The 19842-nt window shown below is 41.0% G+C and overlaps 1 protein-coding gene across 1 annotated transcript; it reads right to left on the bottom strand.

The window, feature by feature from the left end:
* Nucleotides 1-18662: 18662 nt before the first annotated feature.
* Nucleotides 18663-19495, bottom strand: LOC133889365 (germin-like protein 1-2). Its single transcript, XM_062329901.1, has one exon. The coding sequence runs from the start codon at nt 19441-19443 to the stop codon at nt 18775-18777; it is 669 nt and encodes a 222-aa protein (XP_062185885.1). The 5' UTR covers nt 19444-19495; the 3' UTR covers nt 18663-18774.
* Between the last annotated feature and the right edge of the window lie 347 nt (nt 19496-19842).

Genomic DNA, 19842 nt, shown 5'->3' with positions numbered 1-19842 from the left:
TCCAGAATCTTAAGTTTTGGAGTAAATTTCGCAAAAACTATAGGTACTTTAATAAAATTATTGTAAAATTACATACTTCAGCAGTAGTTTCATAAAACTACATATTTAGTGGTAATTTTATTGTAAAATTATAGAGCTTTGGTAAAATTATCGTAAAATTATAGATTTAAGCAATAATTTCACAAACTATAGATTTAATATCGATTTTATTATAAAATTACAGATTCTATAGGAAATGTTTTCATCCTCGTTACCATGATAACCAGACCTCGTTTGCAGTCTTATAATAGTTGTTAGCTCATGAAACTACAGTTAATTTAGTGGAATTATCGTAAATTGTAAAATTATACATTTAAACAATAGTTTCATAAAAATATAAATTTAGTGTGGATTTTATTTTAAATTATAGATTTTATCGTCAATCTGTTAACCTGATGAATAGACCTCATATGTAGTCACATGAACTTCCAAATGGTTCGTTTTATGAACTGTCAACTGCTACGAGACTGCAAATGGGATTCGATTGTCATGGGGTTAAGAACAACTCCTCTAGAACCTGTAGTTTGCAATAAAATCAATGTTAAATCTATAGTTTTATAAAATTATTATTTAAAGATGTAGTTTTACGATAAAATTAGCATTAAATCTATAGTTTTATAAAACTATTATTTAAATCTATACTTCTATAATAATTTTATCAAAATATCTACAGTTTTACAAAATTTACTCTAAGTTTTGAGATGCCGATCGAGTGAAGGAAAAGTAAAGATCCTGTACTCATGTTGGGTCATCAGAAGTTCCGGACCACGCTTGCATGATTCTGCTTGAACGGGGCGAGCGGATTAGTAAACCAGTGGGGGCCGTGGGAGTCCATCTTCCAGTTGACCGCTGCGATCCACCGTTGAGTTGGTGAGATCACGCGTCTACAGTATTGGTTATGGTAGATGTCTTCACGGTTTCTTCCTGCTTAAAGTTTTTTTTTGTTTTTATTTTGATTATGAATTCTAATCACAAAAGTAAAAAATAAAATAAACGGTACTAATTTAAAAGCCGATTCTTTCTGCTCGGGCTAGGACATTGCCGGCTGCTCTAGCCTTTGCAGTTTGCACATGCCAATTGCAAGTCTGGAAGAAAAAATTCTGTTTGAGATTCTGAGACCTATTTATTTTTTCTATGGATTATTATGATCTAAATTTTCTGAAGAAGCTTCTAACCATTATATTATAAATTATAGAATGTTATAGTACGACTTAGTTTACGGTGAGAAGAAGCATGCCTGAGAAGGCGAGTTTTTTTATTTTTTATTTTTTTATTAAATATTTAAATAAATAGATTTTTGATAACAAAATTTACAGAAATAAACGCCTATCGCCCTCTGAAAGGGTTGTAGCATTTTCAGAGGGCGGTAAGGATACTACGGTGGTACCGCTACACCTTACCACCCTCTCAGAGAGCGGGTGGGGTCCATCCCGGAGCTTGCCGCCCTAACCGCCCTCTGAGAGGGCGGGTAGGCTTACCGCCATATGAGAGGGTGGGTAGTTTTGGTGAAATTTATTTTTTTAATTTAACATTTGTATAGCTCAATTTGAAAAATAGTGTACATTTATTCGGTGAAAAATGTTAGTTGTTGATATTTTGGAAGTTTTGGATCGAAATGGTCAAAATGGCATCGCGGAGTAGTTACATTTTGGAAATTGTGGATCTTTGTAAATTTATCGATATTTGTTTATGTATTTGATGTAAAATTGTATCAGTAATTTTTTAGTGACGTATTGTTGGGAGGATACAAAATCTAATTTTGTGAACAATAGATGTGAAGCGCTCTAAAAAATGCTTTCACTCATCTCTAATTTTGGAAGTAGTGGATCATCCTCGAAAGCTGGAAGGTCGCTGTCTAAAAAAATACTTTCGCTCATCTCCTGATCACCTACACACTCAAACACAGGTCTAGTACAAGGGGTTGATTCATCAAAAATCACATCACATGACTTCATGATGGTGTTAGTGTCAAGATTAAATACCCTGTAAGAATGATCATGAAGAGAATACCCCAATAAAATACAATCAAAAGAACATGATTCGAACTTGTCAAGATTGCCACGCTTTAGGATGAAGCACCGACACAAAAAAAACTCTCAAATATGAAACATTCGGCTTCCTCCTAAAATGCAACTCATAACAAGTCAAATTCAAGATCGAGCGTAAGAAAATTTAATTGGATATGTAGCACGCCATGCTAGGCCTCAGCCTAATACTTCCTAGGAGTCTTATACTCATCGAGCATCATCCTAGCCATCTCCACCAAAGTGTGATTCTTCTTCTCAACCATACCATTATGCTGAGGAACACGTGGGACAGAAAATTGATGCTCAATACCATGCTCAAGACAGAAAGCATCAAAGAGATAGTTCTTGAACTCGATGTCATTATCATTGTGAATTTCTTTCAATGTACCAGGGAGTTCTTTGAACAATCTCAAAGCTAAGCTACAAAAGTGTGAAAATACTTCATCCTTACTCACAAGAAAGAAAACCCAAAAATAGTGAGAGAAATTATCAACAATGACAAGTATATACCACTTCTCACCCGCCGAACAAACCCAGGAAGGACCAATAGTGTCCATATGGAGAAGTTCTCCCGGTCATTTAGTCATCACCAGATTGGCTAGTGGGTGAGAGGCAGCAACCACTTTGCCTTGCCTACAAGGAGTACAAACGAAGTTCTTCTCAAATTTGAGCTTGGACAATCCTCGGATCAAGCCTATGGCACTCAAATGAGTAAGGAAGTCAAAGCTCATATGCCATAGTCTCTTATACCACATCCAAAGCTCAGAAGAAGGTTGAGCAATCAAACAACAAGAAGTACCAAGAGACTCAAAAAAATCAGCTCCAAAAACTCTCCATACTCTGGAAATCCGGCAAATCGAAGTGCCTGAAGAATCAAGAACTCGAGAAGTATCGCGTTTGAAACGCAATTCCAAGTCCTCATCCAGCAACTGAGACATAGAAAGCAAATTGTATCCCAGATACTCCACCAAAGCCACATCCTTGATAGTAAAACTCTCATTCACTCTTACCATATATTTGGCTTTCACCCTTCCTTTCCGATCATCCTCGAAAGTGATGTACTCGTGCCGCTTCATCGGGGTAAGGCTGGAGAACCATGATGTATCTCCGGTCATATAGCGCAAACAACTGGAGTCAATGAGCCAGTTATTCTTCAGGCCTCCGCCTGCCACCTACATACGGGAAGAGTAGTAGGTGGATGGCTTAGTATTGGGGTTAGTTATAAACTTCTTAGGAATCTAGAACTGGGTCATCCGCCCTGAAACAGTAAAAGCAGGTGCATGCAAATCAATACTAGTATGCCAGGGGCGAGAACCACGAAGAGAAAAATATGGTCTGTCAAAATGTTGGAACTCAAAGCCTCTTACACGTGGATCAAAACCATATGACTCATGGTAAAATCCATGCCAGGCACCACCTCTAGGAAGAAACTGAAAAGCGCTGGAGACTCGTGGGTAGGAGCGAGGAGAAGGCTCATGTACACCAACAAAGAGACGGTACATGTCCCGGGTACTCCACTTCCACTCACGCCGCTCATCCCTCCTACGGCAAAACCAATACCCAACCAAGTGACCCTCTCTCTGGTAGTAGGTGCAGTGGTAGCGTCTCTTAGGAACTCAACTGTCAGTCACTCTAGGCTCTCTCACAAGGGCTCTCATATGAGATTGTGAAGCTCTTTTGGGTTATGGTGCGAGTTTCTTCTTGGTAGGCTGTGGTGTGGGTTTCTTCTTGTTAAGTTGTGGTATGACATTGATTTTGAATTTCTCAGCTTCTAGGGTAGCAAATGTGGTGAAAACAGTTTTACTCTCCTCATTGTAAGCCACCCTTTCAAAACCCAAACCAAGAGCCAAACCTGCCTTATCGGCACACAGCTTGGTCTTGGCCAAGATCAAATTCATTTTACCTTACCTTCGGAGCATTTCTCCACTAGAGAAAGGAGATACTCATTCTCAGCTAAAAGCTTCTCAACTTGTCCTCTAACCCAGCTGAGTTTTTCCTGAAAAATTATGCAGGTGAGAAAATTTGACTGCACATCCTTCGAACTCCTAGCACTCTCCAATCTAGATTCGAACTCCTTGATGCACACTGCTTTCAGTTCAATATCCTTTGCAAGCAAGGGGCAATTCGTGCAGGCGTCTAAGAGAGTGGATCTAGACTCCTCCTCAGAGAGCTTCTTATAAACTGTCCCAAGTCGACTGGTAACTTGAACATGCAAAACCATAAGCTCGGCAAGTTCTGTCATAACCACTAAACAACTCTCACACAACTCATCATCATGCCTAGACCTAAGCAATGCAAGCTCAGAAGAAACAGACTCATACTTAGGCCTAAGCTCATTCAACTCATGCATAGCTTTCTTAAGTAACATATCCTGTCTAACGAGAGCATCATTCAAGGTATCGATTTGGATGGAAAGCTGGTCGTAGGAAGGTAATACCTCAGACAGATCAAGCTCGGGGTCGCTATCATTGTTGTCGTCCGCCATGAAGCAGAGGCCGGTGAGGTCCTTGGCCTTCTTCTTGCTCTTCACTTGCGGTTCATCCTCCTCTGAGCTCTCCTCCTCGCTTGAAGAGGTGTCGATGTTGCTGAGAGTTGCCAGGAATGCCCTAGAAGTTGCCTTGGTCGCTTTCTTAGCCATCTTATCGCGGTTCTTCTTGAAGAATGGCTTCTTGTTCTTCTTCTTGTGCTTGTCGTAGTCGTGGTTGCGGTCTTCCTTCTTCTTGAGCTTGGGGCAGTCTGCCTTTAAGTGGGTGGTGTCACCACACTCAAAGTAGGCACGTGAACTGCCCCTCCTTTGGTCTCGGCGTTTGTTGTAGAAATGAGTGAATTTCTTTACGATCAGTGTAAGATCCTCATCATCGAGCACATCCACCTGCTCATTTATGATAGAGATCAAGGAAGACAAAGCAAATCCATCAGATAAAGTGTTAGCACAAGAAATACCAACTTCATACTGGTTGCCACCATTGGGTCTGGAAACCAATGTCATGTTCTAAGATAGGGGGTTTTCGAGACCAATCCGAGCCGCCTTGGCTATCTCGGTGGATCTGAGCTTGCTGAAGAGTTCATCACAAGTTAATGTGTCGTAATTTGATGACTCTTCAATGCTCGAGATCTTCACTTTTCATATGCTACGATCTAGAGCATAGAGAAACTTGATCGCTCTCTCGTGGTCAGAGTAAGGTAAACACCAGTTGATCGAAGATTGCTAATAATTCCATCAAAGCGAGCAGACATGGCATCCAAAGACTCTCCGGGGCCTTGCACAAATATTTGATATTCTTGGTTGTACGTGCTTTAGCGTCTGGCCTTAATTTGATCAGTGTCTTCATGAAAGACACTTAGAGTAGTCCAGATCTCCCGGGCAGTACAGAGGTGCTAAACTCTATCAAACCCATTTCGACTCAGGCTTGTGAATAAAATATTTCTGGCATTGTTGTTGGCCTCATACTGTTCAATTTGAACCTGAGTCATGCGAGCAGTAAGGATCTCGTAGTTGGAATCAACTACCTCCCAAATTGCACTTCCTTGGCTTAAGAGATAAGCCTCCATGCGCACCTTTTAAGTACGAAAAATCACGGCTATTAAATAGCGGAATCTTCCCACTTCTCTCCATATCGCCTATGGATCATAAAGCCGGTTAAAGTCAACAAGTGATCAAACCGACTCTGATACCAATTGTAGGAACAAGATTGGCAACTAGAGGGGGGCGAATAGGCGCCTAAACAAATTTCTCACGAAATCAATGGCCTTCTCCTATTTGGATCACCCAACATACCTCAAAACTCAAACAAAATTAAAAATACAGAGATGTTTTAACAAGAGAAAATTGAGACAACACGACTCCACAGATGGTATATGAACCATATGTTCCATTTAAGATCAATCCATATGTCTTAGCACTCTAAAGATCACAACTTACAAAAAAAAAGAAAAGATGAACATCGAGCAATAAAACTCTCTAAGTTGATTGTCTAGAGATAAGAGAATTCTAGACCCCATCATATAAGTGTGTGTATGCGAATTTTATGCTTCTAGCAACAAGAAGAATGACCTCACAAGGTGTTGAAATTTTAGACAAAAAACCAAAATAAAAATCAAAACCAGAAACAAAAAAACTTGCAAAGTTGTAAGGGAACCAATAGAAAGAAACTAGAAGGAGGGGAATTCAAGTATATGCAAAAACATAAACTTTATTACTCAAAGAGGTCAGCCCTATTTTAAATGGATTACAAAGATTTATCTCTCAAATCTCTCACCTATTACATAGGCTAAATACGCATCCTTTTCTCCTCTAAAACTCTAGCTCTAAGCTCTCAAATGGATGGCACAAGGGGGCTCAAGTGGCTAGTTCAAACTCTCTCATAGCCCCACTCATATATTTATAGACTAGAAAATTTGACCCCTAAGTTTATTAGCTTTTTTTCATAATATCCCTCTCTTGTAGTGCACTCCTACCTACCATCGAGGGTATTTTGGTTCATTTTCTTCTCCATTTATCGGACGGTCGTGGCGCCTTCACGACTTAGCTTCGCCTCGATAAAAGCTTCATGATGGTGCCACGTACTCCTCCAGTCCTCCCACAATTTTGAGGCCAAACCGTGAAACCGCCTGCACGCTTCTCAAAGCTTGACTCATCACCTTACTTACACCTTAAGCAAGCGTTTCAATGTCGATGTGTGTACTCCGTCATGCGATCCTAACCGCCGGTAAGTCTCTCCCTCTCCCGATCCATTGGGGCACCTTATCACTTGCACCGGTATCCCCTTCGTTTGACTTTGTAATCACACCATCTTTATCCACCTTCCATGCTTTGCTTGATCTCCACGTGTTCAGCTAGAATCATCCTTGACTCTGTTCGGCCTCCTTGATCGTCTGGCACCAAGCACTCTGCTTGGCCCGGATCATCCTATTGTCGACCGCCAAGTTACATATATCACCTACACACTATGAGACAGGCAAACACATATCTCTAACTCCAATTCCAGTTAGTCCATAATCAATATGCTCAAATGAAATCCCAAATCACATCAAAGCTCATGCAAAATTGAAGATTATCAAGCCAAATAAATACCAATGTCAATCACTCATCACAAGTAAACCAATGCACATTTCAACTTGGTTTCTCAAGCGGCATGCAGCGGAGCCAGAGCCCAGCAGGGACAAGACCCAGCCTCCGAACAGCACGGGCGTGGCTTCTGAGCTAGCTCCTCCAAGCGAAAGCCTTCGTGCTATGGCGGCGACGGCCTCGGGAAGAAGAGGAGGAGGCGGCAAGGCACGCACCACGAGTGAAACACGAGCATGCCTTGACCCCCACCTACAGTGCCCACTTCCTCGAGCACCTCATGAGCTCAACTCGGGGCGACGAGTAGAGCAAGGGAGCTGAGGGAGCGAGGTGGGTGGCATGGAGGAGAGTGGCGTGAGGGCGGTGGTGGTGCAGCAGCTGATGGCGATGAAGGTGGAGTTTGGACACCAGCGGGTAGGCGCGACCTTGTCGACCTGTTATGTGGTAGCGGCCTTCGTGCCGTCATGTTTCTTGTGCATGGAAGAGCAAGACCGAGCTGGCATGTCAGCGGTGGCAGAACGCTCTGCGGCAGTTGAGTTGGCTCATTTATTTATTATTTTTGTTTCCTAAAAATAACAATGCTGCCGGTGGACAACAGCTAGCAGTGATAGTAATCCGACTATCACTGCTTGTTACGTACTGCCGGTTCTAAAACCAATAGTGAAAGCCAGTTTGGAACCAACAGTGAAGGGCTATTCTGCAGTAGTGAAAATGAGAGAATCGTGTCGATCTTGATATTCTTATGCACTGCTACATAAACACTAATCTGCGACCCTCTGTCGCCACCGAATCCTTAAAAATCGGTAGTGATAATGTATCACCGTGATAATCCATCTGAAGAGAACTGACAGTGAAAAAACATTATCAATGCTGGTTCTTGTCAAGAACCAGTACTGATAGTTTATTATCACTGCTGGTTCATATAACAAATCGACATTGATAGTGAAGTGATGAATGAATCGACAATGATAATAGTTTGCAGCTCATCTTCGGAAAATTCATAACCTTTTCATATTATATAAAAATTATAGCTCTTGATGAGATCTGCAACTTTGTAGTTTATAAACCTTTTATTTAAAATAATCTAGATATCAGAATCTGGTTCACGACTATTTTGACATCAGTAACTTATCTAGCTGGACTCTTTTCATAGTGGTTAACTCATGGGAGTGTCTAACATTCCTAAACTAGAAGAAAATAATATACAATTAGTAATAACATGGTGAGATGATAATATATCTAATCCTTAACCACTAAAGAATGATTAATGTATGTATATGCAATGCTCTTCTTTGACTTTCATGTGGGCCAATTCAATTCTAAGTTGGACGAAATATGAAATGATACAAAAATATAACTGAGAAAATGATAATCTCTAATAGTAGTAATTACATGGTAAAATAATAATATATGCAATGCTTAAATTAGTTAATGTTGAAGCTAGGAAAACAAGTGTCAGTTTGTATATTTTTAGTGAGATATTAAAAAGATTATAAAATATTCATGCCGAGTCAGATGAAAAAATATTTATATAAAAATTGTAGCTCTTACAAGCTGATAATGTTTTCATTTAAAATCATTTTTATACCAAAATAATTATCAAAGCTTCCGAACAACAAAAGCCAAAAGGAAAAATATATCCTATTACTCTCAGCAATCAATGCAATGGCAGGTGAGATAATAATGAGGCTTCATGCAAGGTGAGAGGTCGGTGCGGAGCCCAAACTAGGGAAAGGCACAAGTTACCGCAGCTTCCTATGAAACAAATAACATTCTGGAACTGTTTAGGACAGAACAGGCCTCAGTAGAAAGCGAGCTTTTTTCGCGTATAGCCAGATTTGAACCGGTGACACGAGGATTTTCAGTCCTCTACTCTACCAACTGAGCTACTTTCACCCTCCTATGATGGGCACGCGAGCAAATTCGACCTTTATTTCTGCCTTAGTGAATCCCGATTCAGCATTAGAAGTATATTGATTTTTTCGTAATAAACGAAGAGGTTTTGAATTAGAGACGTTAAAAATAATCAACCAACGTTGACTATTTTCATCGGAAAGAGGTCTACGAAGACTTTTGGGAACCGCGCTCTTATTCCGTCTGTAAGGTTTCATTTTTTGCAGCACGCCTCGAGATAAAAAAGTCTTTGTTAGCGATCGAACCATCTCCACTAGGATTCGGATCTGTCTTATTGACCGGCTTTTAGACTTTGAACTGGCAGCTTTTAGGAACAACTAATAACAAACCTAAAGGAGATAAGAACAGGAGGAAGACTTAGCTCATTAGTTCATATGGTTTGCATCTTCCCTTTGCTGCAGAGTAGAGCAATTGAGGATGGTAGCGTCGGAGACTATGTGCTATAATGCTGAACTAAGGACGTTCCGCCTTATCTATAGAAGCAGTCAACTGAGTTCTGGATGGCACACAGATTTACTTATAGCTTAGTTTCCTATTAACCTCGGCTGTGTAAGGACATACTTATTGCGGGTGGCAGTTTGTTTTTTTTTTTTTGACTTGTATCAGGGCATTAACGTAAAGATAGCTGCTCCTGGTCCACTCGTTAGTTCATACAGTTTGTATCTTCCCTTTGCCGCTTTCAAAAGAATAGCAACATACCCTTTCTTTTTTTCTTTTTTGGGACTTTATCATGAGATTTATGCCCACTATCTAATAGTGGGAAATAGAAAAAAAGAACCTCGCCATTAATGTTAAGGCTATGCCATCCTAAGGTGCTACTAAATAGAAGGTGAGGCCAACGATCGACTGCTTGTCAACAGAGTCATCAATGCGGTCGAAAGGGTTAAAGGCCATCGGTCTGTAGCTGACTTCGAGTCAAAACTATATACTAGGAGTCTTTATTTGTTTGTTATGTAGGATATCAGGATATATGGTGGTGGACAAGCTAGAGGTACCTCGTAGGGCGATCCATTCCGGATCGATCGAATTGGTACAACTTTCGTCTCTGTTTGACCAGTCGGTCTCATAGTCAGGCATGCTTATACCATTACGCTCACGAGCAGAATCAACGTCGATTACTAGTTAAGGCTTTTCGCATTTCGCTTGGTTGAGTCTGATAACGCCACTAGTGCAACTGAAGTGAAGGAATTACCTATTCTGAACCTCCACAAGAAAGAGCTCATAACCACTGCTTGTGAACAGCTCTCCTAAACTGAAGGAGCACTACTTCAACTCCAAGGAATCTCACACGTATATTTCACATCGAAAATCGTGGGACTTATTATTTGTGACACACAAACCGCATACATAACATAGGGGCTAGTCTGGATCAGATTGTTTTTGGATTTTTTTAGCCCCAAAAAACTTTGGATTTTTTAACCCAAAAAAGGGGATTCGAGAACCTACTATCACTACCGGTTAGTGTTATAAACTAGGAATGCTAAGGGATTTTTCCAAACTGGTATTAATACTCAGTGACTATCACTCTTAATCGTGCAGTGCCTGTTAAAAACTGACAATAATACCAGTTATGAACCGACACTGAAGAACTTTTGTGTAGTAGCAATGGTATGCATCCTCAGTGACATTACAAAAGAAAGGTGTGTACGTTCTAATACCATCTATATTTTGACAAGATCATATCATTGTGTTAACCAATGCCATTTTGAAAAGTGGTATGAACCTGATAGTGAAAGCTACCTGGTGTGCTGAATGTTGGGAAATTTCTGCCGTAAGGCCTAAGGCCTCAATATCCTGGATTGTTTTATTACAATTGATGTGGTAAGTTAAAAACATTAGTGAATAATGAATGCATGCAATATATAAATAAAGGAGCAAAAAAATATAGTCTCCACCACTCACCATGACTCTCGAAGTTAAATCCAGAGTTGTCTGTACATGTTAGTGCCATTACCTTGTTGTTTACATTCTACGGTCTCCAAACAAAGATGAAAAAAAGTGAGACCTCCCGTCCATCAGTGGAATCAGCTCGTGTGCCCACCTAAAAATGAGACAAGGGAGAGATGTAAATATTGTATGAAAAACAACCAAAATATATTATAAGAACGTCACTTCAAATTTATTAATTAGTGGAACACTCAAACTATGGAGATTACCAGAATGGTCACGGAGCAATTGGTATATATTGTTCACGGAAAAACAATAAAAAAGGGTCAATATATATTGTTCATTGGGGGTGTTTTTAGTGGTCCGATCATGATGTTCCACTAGTTCTAGGTTATGTTTCACTGCTAGTTCATCATCGGCGCTCTACTATTTTGAGTATGGTGTTGCAATATTTTGGAGAGGTATTGCACTAGTTCATCGACAGTGCTCCACTTGTTCCGGGACGATGTTCAATATGTTTAGTTAAAGGAAAGAACAATTAATAATTAAAAAGGCAATGAGTTTTAGCACAGAATATTTTTTGTTTGACAACAAAGGGAATTTTTCAAATGAGTTGCCTGATGCAGACGAGACTAACCAGAATGTCAGCATGGGAATTAGAAATCTTCATAATGTAGTTAGAAATTTCGTCCTTCTCTGAAAAACAACAAGAAACATATCAGGGGCGTCACGCTTTAAAAACAACAATAAACGCATCAGAAATAACAAAAATAATTCAATAATTTAAAAGGTTTATAATAATAGTCAATCCTATAATCCTCTTCAAAAATTTGGTAGGATTATGGGGACACCCAGTTGGAATATAGATTTTTTAAAATATTATTTTATTGAAAAATTGTAAAAATATTATTGAAAATCAGTAAATTGTAAACATATTATTGAAAATTAGTAAATTACAAAAATAGGTACATATTGGCACACGAAGTGCCAACTAGAGTCCGGTCAGTACTCCACATGCCGACAGCCTATATGGCAATGGACCCAGGGGTCTCTTGGCATGCAAAAGAGGTCAAAAGGGCATGTCGGCACGCGGACATGTCTATCGGTAGAGAGAATGACCCGACAGGGCTATCGGCATGTGGGTTGTCGATAGGCCTTCGGCAACTTGCGTGCCGATATGTTTTGTTTTGTTATTGTTTGTTGTGTATATTTTTCTTTGGGAAGAAAAAATTACTTAATGGGATGGTAAACACAGTGGAATACACTCATAATATTCAAAAGTTAAATTGCACGAAGCACTGGTGGGCCACACACCGATTCTAACAATGACAGTGGCATGTTCGGTACAAATTTCATACCATCAGGGAATTTAAAGAAGCCACAGACAGACGATAACAACAACATTGGCATGTATGGTACAATTGTGAAAATAACCTAAACATGTATCGATTCTAAACCTAACATGACTTAGAGAATTGAAACTAGTCGATTACTACGGACACTATACTGAGTGCAGTGGGGGTACTTTCTCTTCCTCATTGCTTCAGGTCTAGCTTCTCTCCCTATGCGCCTCACGCGCCTACTCCTTTAGGAGGTTCTCCTCCTCTCCCCTCTTACGCTCTTCCTCCTGTAAGTGTTTGTGGGTAGCCTCTCTCCTCTCGTCGGCTTTCATTTCATGGAATCGTCTCCATGTTGCCCGGTGTTACGTGTGCAGGAGGAACGCATCTGCTTGACTCTGCTCAGTCTCAATCCACTGTATGAAGTCACATAGTTGTGGTGGCTACTAGCAAAGAAGGAAAAATTTATGAGTGGTAAACAATAGATAGTTGTGTTTCGGCAACCCATCATCTTAGGACTTACGACCACCCGAAAGAGGAGTGGCCAAAGTTCTCCCATGGATACGAGTGTGTTGTGCGGGTGTATGATGAGAGCATTAATGGAGGATGTCAATTCTTCCGATGTCCTCTTCGGAGTGTGAGAGTGGTAACAATTTCAGTATCATATTTTAGGACATTTTAATCATAAAATTCTATGTATTTACAGGAGTCAGACGATGACGAGAGCTTCCACTACACGAGATGGGTCAATCCTCCTATTGAACAGAACATCTAAGATTACATCCATCACCTGCAAGACCGTATCTTCAACTTGAGGTGTGAGGTTGATGCTATTCCAACCCCTCCAAAGGACAATGAGCTAGCCATTCACATCGATGATCCTACCGTATGCCTTAATCCGTGGTGCCCCTGCCTGTGTCACCAAAAGTTTTCTCCTCCTCCTCCACCACCACTGGAGCACTAAGGTGATAGCAGATTCTAGGAGTCAGGAGAGGCATCATAGGTCATTCTAAGTCAGTATGACTAGAAACATTGTATCCCGATGTGTTGCCTTAGCCTTGTGTTATATTTCCTTGTACTGTGTTGTTTGTATTTGAATAAACGCTCACCCTGTCATGTAAATGTTGTATTCTGGGTGGACGCATATTAGTAGTAGGGTTCGTAATACAAATGATTTTTATTTGGAAAGTTGCAAGTGAATAGTTTACAATAGATCCTACTGCGTGGAGCAAGTCCCCCCCCCCCTCTTTCATGTGCATCTTCGCGCTCCACTTCTTCCTAGCGATGTAGGAGACATTCACGCCTCTGTAGTAGTTCCTCACACCTCTAAAGTTCCACCTCCTACCGCCTCAGAATGTCCTCTTGGAGACGACGATGCTCCTCCCACCTTTGAAGATCTTCAGCTTGTCGCTTATGTTCCTTTTCTTGTAGTTGATGTACCCGTTGCTGTTCTTGCCGTGCCTCTTGGCGTTGTCGTGCTTCTTCCATCCTTATCTCGTGCTCACACTTGGTTTTAGACCCTCTTATGTACTCCCCATTGTAAAGCCGTTGCACCACGTCAATTCATTCCTTGCAGCGGTAAGGCTGTGGATGAAAACTTGAAAATGTTATGACAGTCGTTTGTATTAAAGTCTTGCATAGTGAGAATGAAGTGAAGAATATGAACACACCATAAAATAATCGTAAAGGTTATGACACATGAAGAACCATCTTCCAAAAGTCTCGACATCGAAGGAGGTAGACATTCGAGCTCAGTTGCCATACCTGCATAACGGATGTTCATGCCATTGAGGCACTCCCATAGGGTGGTTCCTAGCATCAAACTTGTGTCTTTGGTTTTTTTTTTTGCATAGCTTCTTAAAAAGATCTATCAACCTCTTGCTCCTGAATTTTTGTAAAAGTTTGCACCTAGATGTTGTATGCACCAACGACTATGCAAATCCGGCTACGGCAATACTCCACTCGCACCACTCTGCAATGTCTTGATAGCGTTCAACAAACCTGCATGACAGTCAGGGAGGCCGCACTTATTTGGACTGTTACCAACAACACCTCTCTTAACCCACTGTAGGAACCACAGATAACTCTCCGTAGACTTGCATTCGACGAATGCAAAAGCCAAAGGTACAACCTGGTTCTCACTATCTACCCCGATAGATATGAGTATCTGCCCCCTATACTTGCCTGTGAGGAATATCTTGTCCACACACATCACTGGTCAGCAATGTCTGAATGCCTCGATCATAAAACCGAATGACCAGAACGCCCGCTGAAGTACTCGATCTTGATTCTAATTGACAAAGTCATTAGTAGTAATGCAGGTGCCCGGGTTCCTCCTTTGAATTACCTCTAGCGGTGAAGTGAGGTTGTGGTATGAGTCCTTATATGTGTCAAACCTCTTCTCTAACACCTTATGCTTTGCTCTCCAAGCCATGTCATAAGAAATTTTATACTTAAATCTGTTGTCAATGACATGCATAATTCCAAACGGGGACATACTAGCCTTCTTCACAATCTCTAGGTACATCTCCTTAGCCACAAAAGCAGCGATCATGTTCCTGTGTGCGGGAAGAGGTTGGATCAAATTGCAAATATATAGCTCAATAATGGATGCTACCTATAAAGTCTCACACCTCGGAAAGAAGCCACGTACTCTCCAAGTGCAACCTTCAGCTAAACACTTCATATCATATGTCCTAGGATTCAAAATAACCATCTTAAACTCATTCTTCCCTGAGAAATAGCATCTCTTCACTGCATGCTGCAGATGGACCTTATCATGAAACATCTGCCCTTTGATCACCACAATGGAATCATACTCACATGCGGACTCGTGTCCATCGTTGACCGTCAAATTCTCCAATGCAAAATTTTCCATTCCTCCAAGATACCACTTTCCATGCCCCATTTTGTTCCAGTAGCTGAGTCCACAAATGTGTGAAACTCGTCGTCATCTGGTCAACAAGTGCCTCGTCCCGCTCCCCCTGATCAGCAACCATCACAACCTCAAATTTTTCGTTGTCGTTATGCTCTTCTCTTTACATCTTTGCCTCAGCTGGTGCACTAGTCCTCACAGGAACCTGTGAAACCACATCCTTCTCCTCATCGATAACATTTTCACCAACAGCTTTAGCAGTACTAGGGCCGACTTTTATTGAACCAACATCACTAGCTTCTACAAGGATGCAATGTGAAAAATCCCATCCCAACCCCAGTGTCCCAAATTTCTACCATTTATTGTAGCATTTAAGCTTCCACTATCACCCAGTTTCGCGATGCCTAGAGATCAAAACCTTCACCGTCAACCGCTGATGTAACAGACTAAGTTGCAGTAGATTATACAGCCACCCAAACACTTCGGCATGCCTCATCTCAACCGAACTATTCAATCATGTGTTTACATACTGGAAGTTAGTCAAATCCACCCCCACTGTCACAATACATGACATATCTGGGCCCGTAAAAGATCCTAAACCCCACTACAATTGACATCCTTGATTCAATATACAACACCAATATTCTATCAGCTAAAATAACTCTAATTACCTTACAAATTATTCTAATAGCACTATAAAATGCTAAAAACTATTCTGTCAGCTATCTAAATATTTCAACCGACAAATCCAGCTTTAAATATACCATGGATTTATATGTATACCACATATTTCTATATATTATCTAAATTTTGAACGTATAATTTGTCATATACATCTAATTACTACTATAAACATTCTTCTCTAATTTTCCAAAATCCTCTTAAGTATTGTAATCCTATATTTCTACTAAATAGAATTCAACTACTATACTCTAAACATTCTAAATATTCAATTCCAAATGTACCATAACAATCATATTCTAAATTTATTGTTACCAAGTAATTTTCTACCTAATATTTTGAATTTTTCCAAATTTAGTTTCCAAACTAGTTTCTATCTACATTCTACTATATTTTTCCTAAATATTCTAATATGTCATATCAATCTTATTTCACTCTAAACAGTATACTCTAATTTCCAATATTTGTACATATTCAAATGCAACTATTCTACTTTACATATCCTATATTTCTTCTAAATTTCTACTCTAATATCTATGTTTCTATTCATATGTCTCTAAATTTTCTAAATTTCTTCCTCTACTCTAAGTCCCTATGTCTCTATTCCTATGTTTCTACCTAAATTTCTCTAATACTAAATTTTCTACAACTACTTTCTATCTACATTTTCTAATCCAAAATTCTCTCTAATATTCGTATTTTTCTACCTATATTTCTATAATCATAATTTCTACATTGAAAAAAATAAAAAAACTTACCTCTGCTCACCGCTACGCCACTCAGGTACTCCGTTGCCCATCGCTGGCTCCCCAAGCCAAGCCGCCGCCTCCCTGCCACCATGCGCTACCTCGCCACCACCTCGTGTCCCCGCCACGCCCCTAGTCGTCGCCTGTCATCGTCGGTCGTCGCCGCCTCTCTCGTGGTTGTGTCGAAGATGAAAGCCGCGAGAGGCAAATCGGCAGCCCAGCTTATTATTAAAGGCATGTCGGCACTCCATATGACAACATGCCTGAGGTGAGTGCCGACAGGTGCCACACGTCCACTTGTCGGGAAACCGAGTGCCGATAGGTATCTATTTTTGAAATTTACTGATTTTGATAATATTTTTATATTTTTCTAATAAAATAATATTATTAAAAAAATATTGGAATATATTGATAAAAATAACAATAGAAATTTACATAGAAGAACGGGAATATATTGATAAAACAACAATAAAAATTTACATCACCGGATCGGATGTTTGGACGTGAGCTTATACTCCTCGAGGAGCCACACCACACGGTCGTATGGTTTTTTGCATTGCCATTTGGCCTTCCACAGATTCACCAGAATGCTTAGTGAGAACATCTCAACTACCCGGAAGGTTTCAAGGAATGTATGATTTAAATTGCTAAGTCACTTATTTAAATTACCAAGTGAATGCATTACTTATAGGTTAAAAGTAATATTCAACACAAACAAGGATTGTTTCTCTTGTTCTCTTTTATATAAATGAAGATAAGTTTACTTAGCCTAGATTGCTAAGTGTTTAAATTAATTCTTGTGTTAAAATTACTAAATTTTGACATCAATTAAATGCACCATTTGTAGGTTAAAAGGAATATACCATAGATCCCTAGAATGAAACATGTGCTTGCTCAGTTGATTGGAGGGTTGGATCATAGGTAGGTCGCGAGTTCAACATCCCGGCTGTGCACTGGCGAAAAAAGTGAGAAAATGGTGAGATATGGTGGTAGGGATGAAAACGATAAGATAAATTCCATTTCGTATTGATTCGTTTTCTACATTTTTTCTAACCGTTTTTGGATTTTCGGGACTTACGTGAAAACCGGATGAAAACGGTTTTGTTGTTTTCTAGATTGTATTTTCGGTATCACATTTTTAATCGGGAATTTCCTGTTAGGATTTCTGTTTTTTTTATCGTAGGAGAAGGAGAACGAGGAGAAGGAAGAAACAGGAAGTGATCCATACATGAATCATGATGAATGATGCTAATAAATTATAGGCTGAGTGAAATATCATTTGTCTTGGTATTTTACTATTCTATTAGATTATTATTGTAATATGTGTGACTATGTCTATTTGTGGCTAAGTAATTTTGTGTGACTGTGTGTCGTGTTGAGTACTCGAGTTACAACATGTTAGTTATTTTTCAATGAAGACTTATGTCATTACGTGTTCTATCTGTGTATGATGTGAATTATTTTTATTCATGTGAATTAATTATGTATCATGTCGATGCTTGAATTCATGGTTCTACGGGTCAGTGTTCCTAGTTTAAATTATCGGTTCCTAGCCGATATCGACGTGTTTTCGTTTGGATTGATTTATTTTTTATATATTGACATTCCCGAGTTCGTACTTGATTCTGACTTTCCTATTTTTGATTTTGTTTTTAAGAAAAAAATACGGAAATAAAAACCGTTAGAGTGTTTTTTGGTTCGTTTTTGTTCATTTTCATCCCTATATGGTGGTATACTAGTATTGGGTGACCGTAGCGATACCATGGGTAACATCGCGATGGTCCAAAAGATTTTTTTATCTTTTTGATTAGTTTTAGTATTTTTCATCTTTTTTCAGGCATTTGCAACCACTATCACACACGGTTTGGAAAGTTTTATCTCAAACGGTTCAGATTAGCACCATATAAGATAAAACATACCTCGAATGGGTTATCGCTTATGCATTTACTCTGACGGCTCACAAACCATCCGAGACAGGGTTTCCGAGCCGTCATAGACGAGGTTGTGTGGTTGTGTTTGATGCTGATAAATCCAACACAAACTGCTAGTGCTAGTAATATTGATACTGTAGAAAAGAAAACTGATTAACATTCAGTTTACACTTTTGGCAGAATCATAAACGAACGAATACACGCACTGACGTGACTGGATGTGATACATTAGCAGCTGAACTGCTAGACGGGTGATAATGTGATATTGAATGTCAGAAGCCGGCGAACTTGGATTTCATGGCGCCGACCTCGTCCTCGCCCACGAGGAACGTCTTGGTGAGCACCTCTATCGGCATGGCCGGCTTCGTCGCGAAGAGCGAGAACGTGGGCGTGACCACGCCAGGCGACTGACTGTCGAACATGGCCACGAACACCGCGTCGCCAGCGCCGGTGTTGAGCTGGAAGTGCTGCAGCCCACGGGGCACGACGAAGAGCTCGTTCTCCTTGACCACCTTGGAGAAGAGCTGGTTGGTGCCCGTCGTGAACCCCACCATGACCTCGCCCTTGAGCACCATCACGAGCTCCGAGGCGCGCGGGTGCGAGTGCGGCGGGTTGAGTCCGCCCTGCGCGAGGTCGACGCGCGTGATGGAGAGGCCCAGCGTGTTGAGGCCCGGGAACGTGGCCACCGTGGCGCGTGTGGAGTTGACGCCGAACGGATTGCGCGTGCTGGCCGCGGCCACGATTGCGCGGGAGAAGAAGTCGCCGTCCACCACGGCCGAGGCTGCCTTGCACGGGAACCCGTCGAGCTGCGTCGCGGCCTGGAGGTCGGCCACGCAGAAGTCCTGGAGCGGCGCCGGGTCCGAGAGGGCGCACGGCACCGCCGCGGCGATGGCCACCGCGAGCAACACGCGGAGCACATGGGGCCGGGCAGCTGAAGCCATCAGATCGTTATTCAGATTGCACGACGTGCGCTGATGTACTATCGAATCTTGGGTCCTTGTCTTGGTTGTGTCATCCATGGGTGATCGCAGGTCGCGCAGTATAAATAGGCAGACAAGTGCGTGCACGGTGGAGCGATGTGGATGCTGATGCCTGCACGTGCAGGCGCCAGGCGGCCGAGCTACTGGGTCGCAAAGCGCGTGCATGAATGATGATGCATGGCAGCTCAGCTGGCGAGTAACCTAACCAATCATTGGTCTTGTTGCTCGTCGTGATCGTTTTGTCGCTGGTGGTATCGTATCGGTTTCCATTTCGAGGGATCGATCGCTTCCATCTGGATTCGCAGGAGAGCTGAGCAACTCGAGTCCGGCCGGCCCGGCAGGTACATATGGGGAATTGGG

This window comes from Phragmites australis, chromosome 1 (assembly GCF_958298935.1).
Source record: "Phragmites australis chromosome 1, lpPhrAust1.1, whole genome shotgun sequence".
Classification (NCBI taxonomy): domain Eukaryota; kingdom Viridiplantae; phylum Streptophyta; class Magnoliopsida; order Poales; family Poaceae; genus Phragmites; species Phragmites australis.
The sequence above is the reverse complement of the archived record's forward strand: the minus strand, read 5'-3'. Positions and strand labels throughout refer to the sequence as shown.

Bases quoted from the DNA above. Each gene is read 5' to 3' on its own strand.
- LOC133889365 (XM_062329901.1), bottom strand. From the start codon at position 19,443: ATGGCTTCAGCTGCCCGGCCCCATGTGCTCCGCGTGTTGCTCGCGGTG.